This window comes from Equus przewalskii, chromosome 2 (assembly GCF_037783145.1).
Source record: "Equus przewalskii isolate Varuska chromosome 2, EquPr2, whole genome shotgun sequence".
NCBI lineage: Eukaryota > Metazoa > Chordata > Mammalia > Perissodactyla > Equidae > Equus > Equus przewalskii.
The window spans coordinates 13,283,140-13,305,222 of NC_091832.1; the positions used below are offsets into that span (position 1 = coordinate 13,283,140).

The 22,083-nt window shown below is 37.0% G+C and overlaps 1 protein-coding gene across 2 annotated transcripts in view; it reads left to right on the forward strand.

Moving 5' to 3' along the window:
- The window catches only part of EIF2B3 (eukaryotic translation initiation factor 2B subunit gamma), a 128,530-nt gene that overhangs the window by 33,535 nt on the left and 72,912 nt on the right, over positions 1 to 22,083 (forward strand). For both annotated transcript variants that reach the window (XM_008516009.2, XM_070609820.1), the window contains exons 4-5: positions 9,667 to 9,826; positions 21,293 to 21,404. In XM_008516009.2, coding sequence (XP_008514231.1) covers positions 9,667 to 9,826; positions 21,293 to 21,404 — 272 coding nt within the window. The remainder of the gene's footprint in view (positions 1 to 9,666; positions 9,827 to 21,292; positions 21,405 to 22,083) is intronic.

Below are 22,083 nucleotides of genomic sequence, written 5' to 3' on the forward strand. Positions count from 1 at the left end.
TATTTCTGACAGTTTTAGGAATACTTAATTTATATAAATGTTTAATTTTGGCAGTATTATCCAGAGGTAGAAAAATATCATATAATGTATATAAGACATACAAACATAGATATACAGACAGACACAGAGATCTTTAAAAATTTTAGCCATGTCTCAGATACAAAACTCAAGAGAATACTTGGATCCAAATTGTTTCTGGCAGAGGGACTAAGTTAAGATTACCTACTCAGATGGCCAAAGATTTTAATAAAAGATTTTTTTTTATTTGTATGCTGTAAAGATCCTTTTTGAAGTCATTTTGTCTTTTAGAAACTTATTCATACCAGGCAAGAATGCATTCCATTGTTTCTGAAAGGTTTGGAATCCTCTTTTAAGGGTACCCCTTAAGGTGGACTTCTCTGAAACAAAGTTTCCCCGGAACAGCCATTACAATTTCAAATTATTCAAAAGTTCACCCATTTCCAGAAGGGCATAAGAGCCTAGTCCGTACACCAGATGGAACCTGTCTTGCTTTTGATTCTCTAAAATGTCTCTACTTTGAGGGGCCCTTTTTTCCAAAAGCTCTTCTAAAACACCAGGAATTATGTGTTTTCTCCCCTTTTGAACATGATAGGTCACTTGCAAGGAGTCTTCAACATACCAATTAAAATAAGCTTCATATTTCACTTGCTTAATTTTAGATCTCTTATTTTCCAATTGTGTACAAATAAACTACTTTAGGTATTTCAAAAGAGCCCCATTGGGGCCAAGCAAGTTTTAAATCATCCTTGGTATACCAGTACCATTTCTTTAAAAATTTATATGCAGAGGGCCTATAATTTTTAAACATAAATCCAGCATAAGTCCCAAATGGGGGTTGAGTCCTTGTAGCAGTCTTAGACTATGTACTTTGCATTATAATTCCAGCAAGAGTCCTAACTGGGTGTTGAGTCTCCATAGCAGTCTTAGACTGCATACTTCCGTTATAATTCCAGCGGGAGTCCCAAACAGGAGTTGAGTCCCCGTAGCAGTCTTAGGCTGCGCACCTCTCATTACAAGTATGTACTCACCCAAAGAGAAAGTAAATTCCCTTCAAACAGTTCAAAAAGACACCCAGAATAAAAGCCAGAACCTCAACCAAGGTGGGAGATTTGGAACCAAGAGGACTTACCACCTGAACCTAAGGTCATCAGAGAAACAATGGAGCACGAAGGGCTCATGCAAGTACCTTGCTTGAAACCAGCGATGGTGCTGGAAACAGGCAGGAAGTCACTGCAGATCTCACTTCTGACACCAAATATGTCAACTTAAAGAAAAGAGGCAACTGCAAAACAAAAGGAGGGCTTTTACTTGGGGTATTAGAATTATAATTTAGGGGACACAGATTCTGGTAGCAGCCAGAAAAGTATCCTTCTGAGGAGTAAAAGTCAGGAGTTTTTATTAGCAAAAAAGAAAGCCCAGAACAATTACCTCAGTTGTTTTTTAAGATTTACGATTGGAGGGTAAATTTATATTACAGGTCGTTGGCTTACTCAACAACATCTTGCACTTACCAGAAAAAGTATATTTTTGCACAGTCCTTCAGAAAATCCTTTCTCAGCAAATAACTCCCTTTTGGCAAGTTAGCAAGATCAGCACAGTTTCTTATTTTTAGCAAGATAGAGTCCAGAGTAAAAGATGGAGTCACTGCTGATAACTTGTTTCACAGTTCCAAACTGGAATTTTATGGATTAGAACCCTAAAAGTATGTAATTACTCAGGCTATTGCTGAAAATGTATTTAGAGACACATCCTTTAACGAATGAACTTGGATAGTAACATTCTCTTTAACCAGGATAGTTAGCTGGTTATGGATTTTTGTGCTTGACTTCTCTGATTAACTAAGAGTTGTCATACATGTCATACATGGATTATTACTTTTGAAAGAATTCAAGTTTAATTAAATGTGCTGAGCATCAAAATTATACTTAACATGATTTAATCTTTCTTGATGATTCCTAAAGTTGATGAGAAACTCAGGACTTTAAGGTCACCACCACTATTAACGCCACTGAACCCAGAACATAGCTCTAGATAAAGAATTGAAACTAGCTTGACCCCTGTAATCATACAGTTTTATGCCATGAAGGATTTCAGAGCTGGTGCAGCCCTCTCATCTTATAGATGAGGAAACTGAGGCCCAAAGAGGGAATGACTTAGTCAAAGTCACATGTGGAATTTATAGGAAAGGAAAACATACCTAATCTTAGAAGGTGCTTTTTGGGGGTGATAAAATTCTGATTTTAGTTTTGTTTTTTGTTTTTTTTTTTTAACTTAGTTGTCTTTGTCTCATGTTGTTATAAACTCCCCTTTGTTACAGCCCCTAACCACCCTCTGCTGACCTTCTCCCAACCTTTCTAGTTTCCAAGTAAACTGAACAGTATTTCTATGTCATACCTCAGGATGAAATTAAAATTCAAGTTACAGGCAGAAAATATGTAATGTAATTTTAAGAGCATTTTCCATGGTCTTAAAATGGGGCAATAATGTTTTTATCCTGTGGACTGTTTATGTCTGACCAAAGAAAAAGAATGAAATTATTTGATATAAATTCAGAATAATAAATTATTTCAAAGTGAAGGTTTGATTTGAGAGGACAAGAAAACCTTTGTTATTTCTCTATTAATATCAGTGCATTTGGAGATTAAAATTAAATTGCAGATATCTAAATCCTGGAAGAGAGGTGACTAGCATTTTTATAGAGAACTCATTTAACAGAGTTAGAAATTAACACATTCTCGGTTACTTTTTAGCTTCATACAGGAAGGATGAGTAGAATTCCTCTATTTGTTCTTAACCCAAAGAGGAAAACTTCCCATAGGGAAAGTGAATGAACTATAATTATTGGAACTATAAATGTTGAACCTTCATTTTAAAATTATAAATGTAGGGGCCAGCCCCGTGGCCGAGTGGTTAAGTTCCTACACCCTGCTTTGGCGGCCCAGGGTTTTGCCAGTTAGAATCCTGGGCGCAGACATGGCACTGCTCATCAAGCTATGCTGAGGTGGCATCCTATATGCCATAACTAGAAGGACCTGCAACTAAAAAAATACACAAGTATGTAATGGGGGGCTTTGGGAGAAAAAGGGAAAAAAAAATCTAAAAAGATTCTTCGAAGAAAAGAATTATAAATGTAGCATATCACCCTCCAGCCATGCCCTCCAGGACAGCTGAATCTGATTTCTTTCAGACATTGCTGCCTGTCCTTTGGAGGCAGCAGGTTTGTTGCTTTAAGAGCTGCAAAATTGCCTTTGTGGCCCCTGTCCTAACTCTGAACAGTCGAAATCTCTACAAAGAGGTCACTCAGCTCTGTCAGGAATATACTGTTTTTAAACATCTAAAGTTGGATTTTTTTTGTTTTTTTGGGAAGATTAGCCCTGAGCTAACTGCTGCCAATCCTCCTTTTTTTGCTGAGGAAGACTGGCCCTGAGCTAACATCCATGCCCATCTTCCTCTACTTTATATGTGGGATGGCGACCACAGCATGGCCTGCCAAGTGGTGCCATGTCTGCACCTGGGATCTGAACCGGCAAACCCCCAGGCCCCTGAAGCAGAACATGTGCACTTAACTGCTGCGCCACCAGGCCGGCGCCCTAAAATTGAATGTTTTAATCTTTGAGTCAGCTTAACATTTGTACTAACATTTACTGATGCTTTTGTTTGCCTCTGTGTATACAAAGATAAAAGACCTCCTTATGAAGTTCAAAGTCTGTATGGGGAAAAAAGCCCGTGTAATCCAATTTAGAGATTTAAGGTCTATAATGGATCAGAAAAGACTTCACCTCTGGAGGAGATAATATATTGGCTCTGCCCTTTTTAAATCTTTTTTTTTTAAAGATTGGCACCTGAGCTAACAACTGTTGCCAATCTTTTTTTTTTTTTTTTGCTTTTTCTGCCTTGTCTCCCCAAATCCCCCTGATACATAGTTGTATATCTTAGTTTCAGGTCCTTCTAGTTGTGGTATGTGGGACGCCGCCTCAACGTGGCCTGACAAGCGGTGCCATGTCCACGCCCAGGATCCAAACCAGTGAAACCCTGGGCTGCTGCAGTGGCACGTGGGCCGGCCCCAGCTCTGCACTTTTTAATAACTTTGCTAAGACCTGAATCTTGATGGATGAATGTGGAGTGGGGTGGGAAGACAGAATAGAGAATGCGTTCTTGGCAGTTTACTCTAGCAAATTAATATTAGCTATGTGGAGGGGAAATTGTAGGAAAGAAGCCTGAATTAGGTAGGTGGAGTCCTATTCTGAAGACCCTTAATGTCATGATAAGGAATTTGAACCCAGTCCCGTAGAGCAGTGATCTCCAAAGTGGGGTGTTCTCAAAGCCAAGGAGTGTGCAGGATGGAGTACCAGAGGAACATATTAGAATCTCTAATTCTTTCAGTTTTTCTTCTTTCAAAACTATTTTTGTATATATTATATAAAAAGCATGTTGTATCGTTTATAGTGATTTGTGTATTTTTAAACAAACTTAAAAAGTAAGTGGGAGTAAGTGGATAAGTCTTCAACATTTTTTTTTATGTTTGGAGAACACTATTTTAGGGTGTCTTTAAGCAGGGAAATGAAATAAGCAGCAGAAATTGGAATATGGATTAGAATAGGGGAAACCTGGCGTAAGAGAGACGAGTTAAGAGAGTAGAAAAATATTTTGAGGCCTGAATTAAGGCAGTGCAGTGGAAATAAAAGAGGAGGACTTGGGGACCAGTGAGATGTTGGGGTGGGGGACTGGGTAGGAGAGGGAGGACTTCATTCCTAGACTTTGGCCAGATTCCTCATTTAAGATCCTGGATGGTGGTGACACTATGACTAAGCTAAGGAACACAGGAAGGATATTGAGCTCTAAGCCTAAGGATTATCACATTTCTTTCTTACCGAGTTGGTCATTCCTTCCTGTACCTACTACTCCACCCTCAGTAAAAACAGTGGCATTTGGCCCTTTGCTGTGCTCTTTGGGGACTGCAGACTGAGAATCTTTTCCAAGCGTTTTCAACCAAAATTGAGCTTGGGGAGGTCTCCACTGCAGTTAGCCAATGGTGTTTATTAAAGCACCAAACTATTCTTGGGGATTGGATTGAGATTGGCCCACATAGGAAAATGTAAATTGTGACCATTCATGGTCACACCAAATAACTGAACTCATTAGTTCCATATGGTCAGGGGTGGAGTGCAGAGTGGTGATTTGGATCATAGCCATCGTTTGTGGAAGTGCTGGGTGGGTATAAGCATGGTAGTTACCTTGCCCTGACAGTTTTTTTCCAGGGGAGTGTGTGTCTCTTTCTCCATGCCATAGGAAATTGTTTGCCAGATTGTGTTATTTATAACAATCTGTCATAGAACAGCTGCCAGAAAAGAAAAGAGGCTATTCCCAGTAGCTGTCCCCACCTCCCACCCCACCATTACCACCACACACACATCCGGTTTTCTGATTTAACTTTTGTTTTTTTCTTCTAGTTTTACTCTGTGGTTTTGGCTTGATTAAAAATGTTCTTGTAATGAGAGATTTCTGGGCTTTGCCATGGCTTGGTAATTGGGTTTTCTAAGCTTAATTTGTTTGCTTTAGCCAAGACTAACTGGCAGCAGTTTGGGTTTTGAATTCCTGGGTGTCTTGATTTCTCCCCAAACACTAAAGTGCAGTCTTCTGCCGTCCCTTGAAGACCTTGTATGTTTCCAGTTTGTCAAAAATGCACACATTTGCTGTCCTTAAGAGCTGTGCTTTTTGCCCTTGACCTTGCCCTGGCTCCTCTAGAGGAGCAGCCTTGGGATAAGGCATCCTGAGGACTCTTGGAGTAGTCAGTGGGGAGGCCTGTGGAGATGCCGGTTGGTCTCTGCAGTAAAAGAGGCATATTATTGGCGTTAGAAGAGAACTCCTCCTCCCAAACATAAGCAGCTGAGGGTCGGTGTGCCCCGGGGACTTGCAAGTTAATTGCACTTCAGATATACGGTTGCTTCACAGTCCAAACAGTCTGTGTTTATTCATGGTTTGTGGTCACACGTGATCAGAAATACTTCTGGCTCTTAGCAGTTTTTCCACTTTCTCTTTGTGGACTCCAGTTAGTAGAAGAACATTTGCATTTCTAGTGTGGGCTTTGCATTTTTAGAATAAAAATCAAAACAGTAGTCATTTATATTCTTTCTATTACACCTTCTATAAAAATGTAAAGAAAAATAGTATTATGAAGATGTCAGGATGATTTAGTTTTCCTTTGAGACTTGTTTCTTCTTGCAGCATTTCCAGCTTTGGAAACAAAGTACATTGATCAGACAGCAAAGACTTTCCTTTGGAAGTGGTGGAGCTGTAAAGAGGACGGGAATGTGTCTGGACTCAGTGAGTCTTACATGGTGCATTCTCTGGGAACACAGGCAGGAGAGGGCCTGACAGAGTGGCACCTTCATCTGTATCCCAGGCCCTGGCCTTTCAGACTGACGCCTTTCTTTTCACACTGAGAACAGATGGCAACCAGACACTGGGGGGAGGAGCCTGTTCCTTGTGCTCTTTGGGGATTTTGCATTCAGCTTAGCAAAAAGTCATCTAAAAGCAAAGAGAAAAATGAGGCTGCAGACTGTTCACAATTATGCAGGACTTGTTTGGCATTCACTCTACTGACAGATTTATTTTTTGCAGATATTGAATGATAACAGCATTTATTTTCCAAAACGGCGTTGTCCCCACTTCAGAGGCATCTGGATTGGGGTCATGTTCTTCACTTTGGGGTACACTTAGTAACTCAATTTATTGTAGAGCAGTCAGCTTGCAGAAATCAGTCATCTTATTAGAGAAACTTAGAAAAATAGAAAAGAGATTTTTTTTTCTTCAGCAAACCGTCATTTTCATTATAGTGAAATGAGGCAACTTCTGTAGTGACATGTCTTTAGTAATGGCCCGTGCGCCCTGCCTTTCTAAGCATTGTTGTGAGAAGTAGATTCTGTAGGCTGTTTCTTCCTTAGCTGGCGTGTTATAGGCTGACTTGTGAAGGTTTGGTGGTTCCTGGATAGTGAGTTGCAGTCTTAGGAATTTTTTTCCTAAGAAGAAATATATGGAGAGACTTTTTTTTTTGTGGCTCAGAGTTAAGATTCAGAAGGAAGTAAGAGAGCCTTAAGTAGAAGAGTAGGGAAAAAAATCCACATTTGAACTTCTTAACCTAAAGAGGCCTTCAAAAGGAATTGTTTAGGTATAAATAATGAGTTATATGTAGAAAAAGAAACGATGGTTCTGGTACAGATTGTATGTTCAGGGTAAGAAATCTCGGGCAGTAAGACAAGGCATTCTGATGGTTGAGCCTTACTTTCTGAGCAAATATGACTCTGCTTTCCTAGAATGTGAGTTGAAATCATCCGTTTCCCCACCCAAAGGAGGAATCTTGATTTTAAAGTCTTAGAAAAGTTGGAACCACTTACAAAAATTTCCACGTCGATATCCACTTTACTCTTAAACCAGTGATAATTTAGTTCAGTGTTTTTCAGACTTTTTAAAGTACAGACCCTGTTTTCCAAACCAAAGCTTATACAGAAGCCTAGAAAATAAAATTAATTAAAGAGCTGCTGCCCTGGTTGACTCAGGAAGGGCAGTAGGAACCAGGCTTTCCCTAAGCCACCTTTGGGAAAGAGTAGGTATGCTATTGAGAAACAGTGTAGTCGATTTAGATTGCGATATAAGGAATTTTCCAGTTGATTGTTTTTGGCCTTCTGTTTTCTGCATTTATGATAAAACGTAATGGCAGAATGTATAGATAGAAATTTGTTTCAAATATATTAAGTAATCTTTCTTAGCCACTCACATTTGATACTTTCTAGTCCAACTTTCCTCCAGGTTCCAGAATAGTGTCTGACTGAGCATAGAGTAAGTGTTCAATAAATGTTACATAAGTGAATCATGGCAAGTTATAATCCAGTTTCTGCTTGAGCACTTCTAATGATGGGAAACTCATTTCCTTACCAAATTATTCTTTTTGACTAGCTCTGATTGACAGATATAAGTTAATATGGAAACCAAAAATACTTCTGTTCATGTTTTACCTATTCATTTTTAGTTTTGCTGTTGGGCTATTCAGGTGAAATTTGCTTCTTCCTTAAGACTGTCAAGTATTTGAAGAGTGCTGTAACCCCACTCCTGCTCCTTGTCCTGCGCAGGGTCCCCCACACACAATCTTTTCTTTTCCCTACTGAACAACTTTTGTTCTTTCAGCTGTCACAGTTTCTCACTCTTTCACCATCTTGATCATCTTATTGGTAGTTTTTCAGTTTATCAAGTTTGCTCTTAAAATATGATACTCCAACTGGTATCTAGTACCCATAGATTGGGGACTAGACAGACCAAAATTTAGAGTATCTGCCTAAGATCTAAATTCGGGTCTCTTTGGTACCCAGTACTGCAGACTAGAACCTCCCTTAAAAGGATCTTCAAACTAGCAAAGTTATATTTCTTTAAACACTGTTCAATAGTACAAATTCTTTAGTTAAATGAATAGTCATCACTAGTTGTTAGATCTTAGATAGTTACATATCTACTATAAACCTGTTTCTTTGTAAAGTATAAATAATAATAGCACAGTAGCATAGGGGTTTTGAAGATTGAGATAATGTGTACAAAGTGTTAATCATAATTCCTAGCCAATAGTATACATTCTATAAATGTTAATTATCAATGTTAGTTATTATTGTAATTAATCTGAATTACTAAAATTGCCATCAGAAAACCCACTGCTGTGAGAAAATCTTTTTTTTAATCTTGAGGAAGATTAGCCCTGAGCTGACATCTGCCACCAATCCTCCTCTTTTTGCTGAGGAAGATTGGCCCTGAGCTAACATCTGTCCCCATCTTCTTCTGCTTTATATGTGGGATGCCTGCCACAGCAAGCAGTACGTAGTTCTGCACCTGGAATCTGAACCGGCAAACCCTGGGCTCCCAAAGCAGAGCATGCAAGTTTAACCACTATGCCACTGGGCCAGCCCAAGAAAATCTTTTTTTACTTTATTAATTCATTCATCAGACAGTTACTGTCTACTATGTGCCACGCAGGCACTGTGGTAGTAGGGTCTCATATTTTTTTACCCCAAAAAATGAGGACTAATAATAATAATAGTGACAATCCCATACTCATGGAATTGTTATAAGGATTAAATGAGTGCTTTTATACATACCTGAGGTTGTATTGTAATTGTTTACTAAAAAGACTGATTTCCCAAAGAGGGGGGCGTTGTATTATCTTCATCCTGTTATTTCCTAGTACTGTAGCAAAGTGACTGCTTTATAGTATTTCCTAACTATATTGAATCATCAAACTATGTGAAAATGCTTTTTAAGCTGTAAAGGGATGTATAAATTTAAGATCATTAATTCCATAGTCATGGAAATAGACAATGTGGTGGTTTTCAGGCTCCGTTCCTTAGTGCCCAGGATTCCAGAGGTGACTCAGGGATGGTAGCAGTAAGGCACACACAAAAGGGAGGTCGATAGTTCAGGCTCTCCTCCAGCACAGTTCAATTAGAATAACCCCATTTATTTTACTTGCTCTGCTGCTGTGAAAAAGGTTTGAAAACAAGTGTCCAGTTTGTGTTGCTTCTAAGCCATTGTAAGTTTATCCTGTGATGATTTGTGTGATCCATTGTTTTTTTGTGATAATTGACTTTCCCTTTCTCCATGTGACAGACAGATGTACTGGTCCTGAGCTGTGATCTGATAACAGATGTTGCCTTACATGAGGTTGTGGACCTTTTCAGAGCTCATGATGCATCACTTGCCATGTTAATGAGAAAAGGCCAAGATAGCTTAGAACCAGTTCCAGGTCAAAAGGGAAAAAAAAAAGCAGGTAAGGAAACTGGAGTTTGATTTATTTGTTTGTTGGGTTTTTATAATTTTTATTTTGTCATTCATGCTTTTACTTAAGAAACATTTATTGAGAACCTACTGCACTGTAGGTACCATGCTAGGGGTTGATGACATAAAGTCAAATAAGACACAGTCCCTGTCTTGAAGAGGCTTGTAACTATTGATTAGGTTCTGTAATATCCAATAGGCTTTTTGTATGCAGAGAGGAGCATCTGAACTGTTTGTATTGTATTTAAGGCTCAAAAAATTGAATGCAATTTATCTAAGAAACAAAAAAATCTAATTTAAAATCAGTTCTTTTGAAAGTATTTAAACCTTGATTACAGATTTAATTAGATACATTTAAGCAATTAAAATTATTACAAATTTAGTATGATTGATTCTTCTGAGTACTCCAATCATCCTAAATAACCAATAAACGAGATAGTTGTTAACCATGCTTTGTTTTCTTAGGATTACAACATATTTGTCTTGATGTTTTCCTAGGATTCTAGTAGTAGGTTATTTAATTTTTTTTAATCTTCAGAGAGTTATAGTAATCTTACCAGACCAAAAAGAAAAGGAATAATACTCTAGTCCAGCCAAGGTTACAGAAATTGGTTTATTGACCTGTTGTCAGTTTTTGATAAGGCATAATTCCTGATTGCTTTCTCCAGAGTATTTCAAACCTGAGTTACCAATTCCCTGACTGCTACTTTTTTGAAAAGTAGTTTCTTAGTTCTTTCTCCTCTTCACCTGAATCATTTCTATATTTTCATCTTCTAGGTCACTAATCCTCTCCTCCATAAGGTCTGCTGTATTTTTTGTGCTTTCTACATTATTTTTTATCTCACTGATTGTGTTCTTCCTCTCCAGAATTTCTATTTGGCTTTTTTTTTAAGCTTCAGTCTCTTTGGTGAGGTATTCCTTCTGTCATTAATTTTCTTCCTGAGCTTATTGAACCATCTTTCTGAGTTTTCTTGTAACCCATTGAGTTTCCTTATGACTGCTATTTTGAATTCTCCGTCAGATTGTAAGTTTCTGTGACTTCAGATTTGGTTTCTAGAGAGTGGTCATTTTCCTTCTGTTCTGCCGTGTTACTGTAGTTCTTCATGGTATTTGGTGAGTTGATCCTCTGCCAGCACATTTGGGGTAGTAATCACCTTTTATTTGGGTACAGCTTTGGTTGCCTTGGTCTCATGTTCTTGGCTCTCCGCAGGCTCAGATGCCATTGTCTCATGCACCACCTGTGTTGCTGTTCCCTAGTTGTCTGGGGATGCTTGTTATGCCACTGCCATGAGTGCTGGCTTCGTGAGTGTCGCTGTCACTAGTCGGGGCTCAGGGACCTGGAGACTTGTATGCAGCCCCCCTGCTGATGGAGTTGGTATTGAGGGTGCCTCTACTGGGGACCAGGTGCTCCCATCCTGTCTGAAGGGAGTTGTATAGGTCGGACTGCTGCCTCTGCTGCTGCTCCACCAACTGTCATGGGATGGGACCACTGCCGCGCTATTACCACTTCCCCTCAGGTGTTGATGCATGCGCATGTGCACATGGGGCTGCTGCCGGCCACCTCTGCCTCCCCAGGGATATTTGCACACGTGCAGGGCTGCAGCCAGATGCCACCACCACCTCCTGACTAGGCTTCTTTTGATAACTAAACTTATGGCCAAAAAGCTTTATAAGATCACATTTTTTATATAGGTTTTAATTTTTCCTGAAATGATGTGTTCATTAAGTTTTACTTAGCCAGTATTATATAACCCATTGTCCTGTCATTATATATTGATGTAATTTGTTACAATTATCAGAAGCTATGTATGGCTTATTAGTATCTTATTATTATTAATAGAGCCACCTAGAGCTTTCATTCCTGGGATTTGAGTAATCTAGTTTGTGTTTTTAGCTCTCTTCTGTAGAGCATTTGGTTAACTTACAATTTTGGATTATAGCATTGAAACTTCTTTCTAGTTGCTTTTTGTGTTCAAGTGATCACTGGTGCAGATTAATTGTTGAATCCTCTTTCTACCTTGTTACTATGTATGATCCTCATGTCAATCAGTCCTTTTGTTCTTGATATGGTTTCTACTTTTGTGAGGTTTAGTTTGCCTACTCGCAGTTCCCTGTATTCAGCCTTTTCTACCTACACAGATAGAAACAACTGTATATCCAGACTTTATAAACAGATGTCGATTTTATAAATATGAATGTTTTTATTTCTTTTTTCCATACTGCTTTACTTATAACAATTTAAAAAAATCAAATACCCTATTATAGTTACTCTTCTTGGTATTAGAACTGTTTAATACATTTCATATTAACTTTTATCTCTTAAGTGTCATTATAAATGCATACCTTTTCACAATTTTATTTTAAATTAACTAGTATCTATCTACCTATCCATTTAAAAAGTTTTGATACTTAAATTGTCACAACATGGCCAGTGGAAGTTCCTTTAAGCTGGCTCTCCTATCTTCTTTGGGAAAGTATGATGCGGAGGGGTAACTTGCTTTATAGCTGGAGTGTGAGTTTCGAGGTCAGGGAAGCAGGAAATGGGACTGAAGAGGATACAGGGATCAGACTAAAGAGTCTGAACTTTCTCTCCGAAACAGTGGGGAGTCATTGAGGAATTTTAAACAAGAGAATGGTGTAATTAGATTTGTGTTTTAGAAAGAATTTTCATTCTTAACATGACTTTTTGAACTCCTCAATATCTATATTTTGTTATATTTGAAGGTTATACTTCACCTAAATAACTGAGTTTTAGATTCCTCCAATGAAATGCTATGCATTTCAGTGATAAGCATTTTTTAAAAGAATCCCAAATTTCTCAGTTTATATATTTAGTCTGCCTCTTGGCTGCTATTATGTGCCAAAACAGCCAGCAGTCCCCTCTTCCCCAGGCAAAAACTGTATGATCCTGGGCAAATTATCTAATGGTCCTGGACTTCATTTTCTTTAGCTATAAAATGAGACTGAATCCTTTCAGAATTTTTTGTGAGAATGAAATGAGATGTCTGTAAAAGCATGCAGTCTACTGCTTGAAACATAGTAGTTGCTTAATAAATTGTAATTGCTGTTAATATCACCATTTTCACATTTTTAGAAATATTCCTATGGGAAGTAATTTGGTCCTGTAGCCTAAGAAATCACATTTAATAACTTTGTAAGCATTCTACAGTGCATATTTAAACGGAAAACTTCATATTTTATGTAAAATGGCAATGCTTTAAAGACCACAAAATATCAAAATGTTTTTGTTTGCATAATAGCATGTAAGTCTAAAGGGAAACTACAAGTGGCAGCCTAAATGTCTAGATAAACTTCTTTGAAGGACAACACATAACTTTTTCTGGTGATTCAAACAGGCCTGCTTTCCAGCCTTTTTTCGGTATCAACTTCTCAGAAAAAATTGGATGACTTGGAGGTGTGAGAAGGACCCAGAAGCTTAGCTAAGCTGTGCTTGTTTTGTTTTATTGGAGACGACATGTTTATTGAGTAAGGGACTCTTTTTCTGGACAAATTATTGACTGTTATCTCTGCAGCTCCACTTTGTCTCTTGGGATATTTAAAAATGGAAAAAGTTCTAGGAAGCTGTTATTTAACCCAGCCAGTTCACTGTAGTATTTCTCAAACTCCTCCCCAGCTCTTAGAGTATATAGCCTGAGTCCAGACTAGAGTCAGTATATGTCACTGTGCTTCAGAATCACACAGTGAAAGCTGTCACTTGGTTGTCACCTCTCAATCAGCTTAGCTCCCTCTACACTAACAAATGTCGGCAGGCAGTTCTGAGCTTATATTTCTTTTGCTTCCATTTCTTTTATTTTTCTCAAAGCTGTACTGCAAAAAAAAAAAAAAAAAAAAAAGAATCCCATTCCTGCTTGGGCTTCTGCTTTATCTAAATTCTCTTCTCAGTCCCCATTTTCTCCCCCAATCCCTTTTTTTCCTAATTATATCCAATGGAAATGACCTGAAATCCTTGCAGTCTGAAAATTAAAATACTTCTGATTGAGAAAACAGTATACAGAAGTAAGTTCAAATATACTAGAATTCATAAGTCACAGTATGATAAATACAATATAGGAGCATGTGCAAAATACAGGGGGCAATTTAATGTCTCAGTTACGGGGAAATGTATGTAAAGGCAGGATGTTTGAAAAGAAGGAGCTGAGCAATTTACTCATGTGCAGAGAGGGTAGTTGGTATGAAATCAGATCCTTGACTTACAAATGCATTAAATTTTGATGTAGATGTGGAATTTAGGATAAACTATATATAAAATCTATTCCAAGCCCTATGTGAGAAACGAAGGTAATCAGGATTTGCTCTCAAGCTAAAATCTAATGAATGGAGCTAGGTGGTTTTATTTACCAAGTTTTTATATCCATTTATGGCCTTCTAGTACTTTGTGAATAGTTGCTCAAGATCACATCAGTGGTAAGTGGTAGAATCAGAACTTGAACCCATGCCTTCTGACTCCATAGCCTGGGCTTTCTTTTTCTTTCTTTTTTGAATTTAGTTTTTATTTTAATCAAGGTTTTATATGCCCATAATTTAAAGAGTGATATAATTATCCAAGATAGATTATGATAAATAGCAACCCCCTACCCTGTTTATGCTCACTTCAGTCAGAGCCAGCCACTTTCAACATTTTTAGCTAATTTTTTTCACATTTAATTCCATATCTCCAAGTGACATGCTTTTGTTTGCTATGTCTTGATATTTTTAGCTTTTGTTTGCTGTCTTGATTTCTCTGTTTGCTTCGTACTATGAAACTTAAAGATTTAGTTCTATTTTACTATATCCTTTGCCTCCAACACACACACAAACTTTCAGTCTCCTCAGCTTCCTAATATAGTTATTTATATTGTAGTGTTGATGAACTGAATATTTAATATTTACATTATTACAACTATAAATGATATTCACAGCTGAACCTTATAGTATATGATTACTTTTCTCTTTCTTCCTTGTATTTTCCTAAAAATTAATTTTCTTGTTTTTTTCATTGCTTAGTTTTCTATGTATTTTTCCATAATTCAACCTTACCCCCAGTTGTGTGACTTTCCTCTCATTACTTTTGCACACGTTAGGTGTTCCCTCAATTTCAAATTCTTGAAGATATCTCTCCTAGAACTTTTCTGGATTAGTTGCTGTGCTGTAGATGTCCTTTTATGTTCACCCCTCACTCTCATATCTTGAATCTCATATTTTTCTCTTTCTTAGTTTATATCCACATTTTTTTATTATTATTATAATTATTTGCTGAGGAAGACTGGCCCTGAGCTAACATCCATGCCCATCTTCCTCTACTTTAGATGTGGGACGCCTGCCACAGCATGGCTTGGCAAGCAATGCATAGGTCCGCACCCAGCATCCGAACCAGTGGACCCCGGGCCGCCAAAGTGGAAAGTGTGCACTTAACCGCTGCACCACCGGGCTGGCCCCATATCCACATTTTTGTGTGTGTGGTCCACATCCTGTGGTAGCCTTCTGAGATGGGGTTTGTGAAAAATAGGTTTTTTGAGCTTTTGCATGTCTTTATTCTGCTCTTATACTTGTTTGATATTTTAGCTAGGTATAAACTTCTCTTGGAAATCATGTCCCCTCAAAAATTTGAAGGTATTATTTCACTGTCTTCTAGCTTTCCCGTGAAGTCTAACACCATTGATTCTTGATTCTTTGTAAGAAACCTTTTTTTTTCTCTTTCCAGAAGCTTATAGGCTCTTTTTGTTTCCAAAGTTCTAAAATTTCACGTTCATATGCCTCAGTATGATCTAGCATCATCCCGTCTTGCATGCTAATGGGCCTTTCAATCTGAAAATTCAAGTCTTTAATTCTGAAAAAATTTTCTCAAATTAATTCCATTTTTCTAACCCACTGCCTGACTCAAACTTTAAAGTAACTTCTACCAATGTGCTCTTCCCTTCTCCCAACTCACTATTGTCCTTAGCTAAGGTAACTACCTTGCTGACTCGTACTTATCTTTTTTTTCGCTTTCTTTTTCATATAGTTGTATCTCAGCTTTGTGTATCCCTAAAAACATATGTATAGATTTTAATTGCTGTTAATTTTATTTAAAAGGAGGATAGTATGATGTATATAATCTTCTGGGACATACTTTTTATTCAGTATTATATTACCAAGGTTCATCTTTATTGTTATGTGCAGATATAGTTTCTTCATTTTGAGTGCTATACAAAATTCCACTGTATAAATACACTACAGTTTATTTATTCTTTTCAAGCAATGGGGATTTAGATTGATTCCAGTTTTTTGCTATGAACATTCATGTACTTGTTGCTTAATGGGCATCTGCAAGAGTTTCTTAGTAGAATTGCTGGGTTGTAGGATATATGAATATTCAATTTTGAGGATAACGTTAAACTGTTTTACTCTTTTCCAAAGTAACTATCTGTTTCCCCAGCTAGCAGCAATTTAAAAGAATTCATTGCTCCATTTACTCTCTAGCACTTGGTATTGCCAGACTCTGTGTCAATTGAGCAGGAGTGAAATGGTATCTTACCTCATTGTGATCTTTCTCTACATTTCTTTCCTCTAGTGAGTTCGAGTGTTGCTGTTTGTTCACTGGTCATGTTTATTTTCTTTTCTGTGAAATGCCCTTTTATATATTTTGCCTAGTTTTTCACTGAGATTATTTGCGTTTTTCTTACTGATTTGTATACCAATCCTTTGTCAGTTGGATGTGCTCCAAATATATTTTCCCAATGTAAAACCGGAAAACTTGTTTTCTCACTTTCTTTTTTTTCTTTTACCCTCAAAACAAGTTTATTTGGGATTAGCCAAAAGAATTGTAATTCAAGATATACATGTTATGGCAACCATAGGCAAATCTCTTTTCTCACTTTCTTTAAGACATCTTCTGATGAACAAAAGTTCTGAATTTACCAAAAATTTAAAAGTACTTTTTGTGTCTTGTTAAAGAACTCCTTTCCTACTGCAAATTCTTAACAATATTAACATATTTTTTCCATTAAGAATTTTAAAGTTGTATACTTGAGACATAATTCCTTGATGCAGTTAGGATTGTGTTTTGTGCATGGTGTGAGGTCGACATCCAGTTTAATCTTTTTTTCTCCTGTGGATGACCCTTTTTCCTAGCTCCAATTATTAAATAGGCCCTCCTGTCTTCACCGATCTGCCATGTCAACTCTACCATGTTCTCAAGTTTCATACATGCTTGAGTCTGTTTCTGGGTTCTGTTTTATTCCATTGGTCAATTTGTCTATTCCTGTGACAGTATTAAAATTAAATCATAATTAGTATAGATTTATTATAAGTCCCAGTATCAGATAGGGCAAGTCTCTTCTCCTTGCTCTTCTTTTTCAGAAGTGTCCTGGCTATTTTTGGCCCTGTACTCTTCCATGTGCATTCTTAGAATCAACTTATCAAGTTTCATGAATACGTGTTAAAATTTTTATTGGAATTGCATTCAATCTATAGACCATTTTGTAAAGAATTAACTTTTACATTATTAAGTCTTCTTTTTTTAGAAAACAAGATTTTTTTTCTTCTTCTTCTCCCCAAAGACCCCCATTACATAGTTGCATATTCCAGTTTCAGGTCCTTCTGGTTGTGCTATGTGGGACGCCACCTCAGCATGGCCAGATTAGCAGTGCCATGTCTATGCCCGGGATCCAAACTGGTGAAACCCTGGGCCGCTGAAGCAGAGCGCACAAACTTAACCACTTGGCCATGTGGCCGGCCCCTTATTAAGTCTTTCTATCCATTAATACGGTACATCTTTACATTTAGTTAGGCCTTCTTTAATGTCTCTTAATGAAGTTTTGTAGTGTTTTCTGAGAGATGTCTCACACTCTAGTTTCATTTAGTTCTAGGTACTTGATGTTTTCTGATACTGTTGCAATTGGTATCTTCTTTTTAATTGTGTTTTCTAATTTATTTGTTGATATATAGAAATACGCTTGACTTTTGTATGTAAATCTTAGGTTCAGCTACCTTGCCAAACTCTCCTATTATTTCTAACAACTTATCTGTAGATTCTTTGGGAGTTTTTCTGTAAACATTCAAACATTCTGCAAATACAGTTTTGTGTTTCCATCTTTCTAGCCTTTATGTTTCTAATTTCTTTTTCTTGCCTCATTGTGCTGGCCAGGACTTCTAATGCATGTATGTATATATATATGTATATATATATATACACACACATATATATGCGTATAGTAATAGTAATTAGCACTCTTTTCTCATTCCTGTTTTTAAAAGGAATATTTTCAACATCTCTCATTTAAAATAATGTTTACTACAGGTTTTTGTACATACTTGTTATGAGGTTGATGAAGTCTCTTCCAGGCCTAATTGGTGGACTTTTTTTATAATAAGTATATTAGTTTTATCAAACATTTTTTCTGCATCCCTTCCAGTAATCATATGACTTTTTACTTTTATCTATGTTGTGGCATATTACAGAATATCCTGTCTTTTTAAAGCTGAATAATAATCTCTTGTATGTATATACTACATTTTGCTTATCCATTAGTCTTCCAGTGGACTTGAGTTGCTTCCACATTTTAACTGTTATGAATAATCCTGCTATGAACATGTGTATACAGATATCTCTTCAAGACCCTGCTTTCAATTCTTTTGAGTGTATACCTAGAAGTGGGGTTGCTGGATCATATGGTAATTGTTTTTAATTTTTTAATTAAAACCACCGTACTGTTTTCCACAATGACTGTGCCATTTTACATTCTACACCTTACCTCTTGACAGGAGGAGCTGCAGCAAATTTGTAATGCTTTTAAATCTGCTATATGTACTGTTAGTTTTGATTTGCTGATATTTTATTAAGGATCCTTGTATTTATATAATAAATGAGTATGACTGTAATTTTCCTTTCTCATAATATCTTTGTCTGGTTTTGGCATCAGGATCATGCTGGCCTCATAAAATTATGAGTTGGAATTCCAGACTCCAAACATAATACCTGTCACAGGGAGGTACACAAATATATGTATCAGTTGAATGAATGAATGGATAAGTAAATGGCTGTAGAAGAGACAGAAGGGTCAGGCAGAGAAGTAGAATATAACTAGGAAAAAATGTAGATAGTTGATTATGACAGAATTTTTTTTTAAATGAAAGTTCATAGTTTCAACTGCTTTCTTAACCTTATTTGTGGAACCTTTCTTTTAGGATGGACATTCTAATGTTACCTGTTCTGCTCCCACAGCAGAATTCACTTTGTTAAAGCAGAACAGAAAGAAACCTTTCCAAGTTTCTATAATTTGTATCATATTCTGCGGTCCCAGTTACTATGGTAGCTACAAAGAAGCAAATACAAGGAGGGCGGCCTGAGAGTGAGGGGAATGTAACTAAAGTGCAACATAGCTTAAAAATTGCCTTTTGGAAATTATTGCTCCCAGGACATTTGTAATTCAAGGTTTTTGTGGGCCTAAGGACTTGGATAGGGTAAGCACTCCAAATTATATCCAAAAATAACATCTCTGTGTTTCTTTTTAAAATGTTGGCTCATAGTCAGGCCTTTGCAGACTTTGTTATGTTCTCAAGTTTCCATGTAATAGATGAGTTGATATATGTCAAAGCTGCTGTGTGGCATTTGAAATTCTCTGTAAAACTTACTTTGGTTTTATTAAGGGTAAATTGATATTATGTACCCTTCCTTCTTTGGAGTTCACTAGTCTTGGTTATTGAAAAAAACAACATGTAACTTTTTATGATAGCTTCTACCTCTTCAGATTCAAACACTGCTTATGATAAGATGACCAGAGGCCATCTGAAGGATGTGCTTTCAAGCCCCTGAGCTAAACACATTATACACTTGAGTAATACGTTTGGTTGTAGGTATACAAGCAGCAGCAGCAGCCAACAGTGAAGCATGTTCAGTTACATCGAAGCCGTTGTCTGTCAGTAGGAGACAGAGAAATTCATCTTTAGAGATTTCATTTTTCCTAGCGCTCAACCTGCAGTTTCTCCTTTTCAAAGAAGTATTAAATCGTTGCTTTGTTTGGTTGTTGTAAGGATCAAATGAGAGCATGTATTTTGTTTACTTTTTTAAATTTGAACATTTAATAGCACTATTTTAGTTAATAGCACTATTATAAGAGCTTTACAAATATTAACTCATTTAGTCCTCATAACAAGCCTGTGAGGTAGGCACTGTTATTATCTCCATTTTTTACAGATGAAACTGAGAAACAGAGAGGTTTAGTATTTTGCTCAAAGGCAGACAGTTAGTAAGTGGAATTCATACCCAGGTGGTATAGTGTCAGAGGCTCTCAATCACTATGCTATCCTGCCTCCATGTGAAAAAGCTTAGATAGATACATTACAGATGTTAGTAGCAAATCTTATTGTGTGCAACACTATACTAGATGTTATGGGAGACAAAAGGATCATAAGCCTGCCTTTGAAAAGTTTATAATCTGGTTGGGGGAAAGAAATATAACACAGAAAACAGCAATAATATGGCAGCTTGTAAGACCATTATCTGTCAGAGAACTCTCCATATCTAGTAAAAATGCCACTTATTTTCTTTGAATGTTCCCATACACAGCATAAAATCTAGTGCATAGTAAACATATAGTTAATGTTGGTTAAATGTGAATGTCCGTAAATTATGTTATTCCCATTTTCACAGTGAGTAGACCTAGGTTATTATTTGCAGAGAAAGAATTCCTTGTACTTAGGAAATTTCTGTGCCATGCGTAGCTTGTAGTTTATCCACTTAGCTGGCTAAGCAGTAGTATCTCAACTGCCCCTCTTTTTGTTTTTAACTTTTTATTTTTAATTTTTGTTTATTTATTTTTGACAAATAAATTATATATATTTAAGGTGTACAGTGTGATGTTTTAATATATGTAGACAATGTGAAATGATTACCACAACCAAACTAATTGACATATTCATCACCTCTGTAACTTTTTATTTTTAAAATAATTTGACATTTACAAAATGGTTACCAAAATAGTACAAAACACTCATATATCCTTTACCCAGATTCCCCATATGTTAACATTTGCTCTGTCATTCTCTCTCATTCTCTCATATATGTTCAATATATAATATGTATATGCAATATATTATATATATACTTATTATTTTTCTGAGCTGTTTGAGAATAAATTGCAGATGTGATTCCCTTTACCTTTAAATATATCAATGTGTATCTTCCCCCCGCCACCCTCTTGCCCAAAAGGGCAGTCTCAAAATAGGAAATTACATTGGTACAATACTTTAATCTACAGACCTTATTCAAACTTCACCAGTTAACCTAATGGTATCCTTTAAAGCAATACAAAACATTTTGACTGCCCATGTTGTAAACATTATGGTGAGTACGTACTACATAACACTCAATCCTGTATTTGGTTCCAAGAGCAATGTGAGCAGGTGCCCTATCCCCTGACTTAGTCATGCAAGCGAGGCAACTGGCTCTATTTGATTTTCCTTCTTTTGTATGATTCAGTGGAGCAGCGTGACTTCATTGGAGTGGACAGCACGGGAAAGAGGCTGCTCTTCATGGCTAATGAAGCAGACTTGGATGAAGAGCTGGTCATTAAGGGATCCATCCTGCAGAAGTAAGCCCTAGGGTTTTGGGGGGTTTTGGCAATTCTCCTGTCTTAAAACAAAATAAAACCACCCAGTGGATGGGAAAGAGAAGATGAAAACTAGATTATACTGTGTGAAACTGACAAAAATATGTGACTGTTTCCCCATGAGAGAGGATGAAGGCTTTTCTTTACCGCACGAGCTTAGTTTTTCCCCATGTCTTTTCTTGCCAAGGTAGAGTCAAATTCTGCATAGGAGTGAGACAAAGCAGCTGTGGGGAGAATTGTCTTTCTGCCAGTGTTATAGAACTTCCTTTTTTTTAAATTGTGGTAAACATACAACATAAAATTTACTATCTTAACCATTTTTAAGTGTACAGGTCAGTAGTGTTAGGTATATTCACATTGTTGTGAAACAGATCTCCAGAACTTCTTCATCTTGCAAATCTGAAGCTCTGTATCCATTAAACAGCACCTCTCCTTTGTCCCCTATCCACAGCCCTTGGTAACCACCATTTGACTTTCTGTTTCTCTGAATTTGGCTACTTTAGATATCTCATCTAAGTGGAATCATACAGAATTTATCTTTTGTCACTGGCTTATTTCACTTAGTATAGTGTCCTCAAGTTTCATCCGTGTTGCAGCATGTGTCGGAGTTTCCTTCCCTTTTGAGGCTGCATAATATTCCATTGTGTGTATATATCACGTT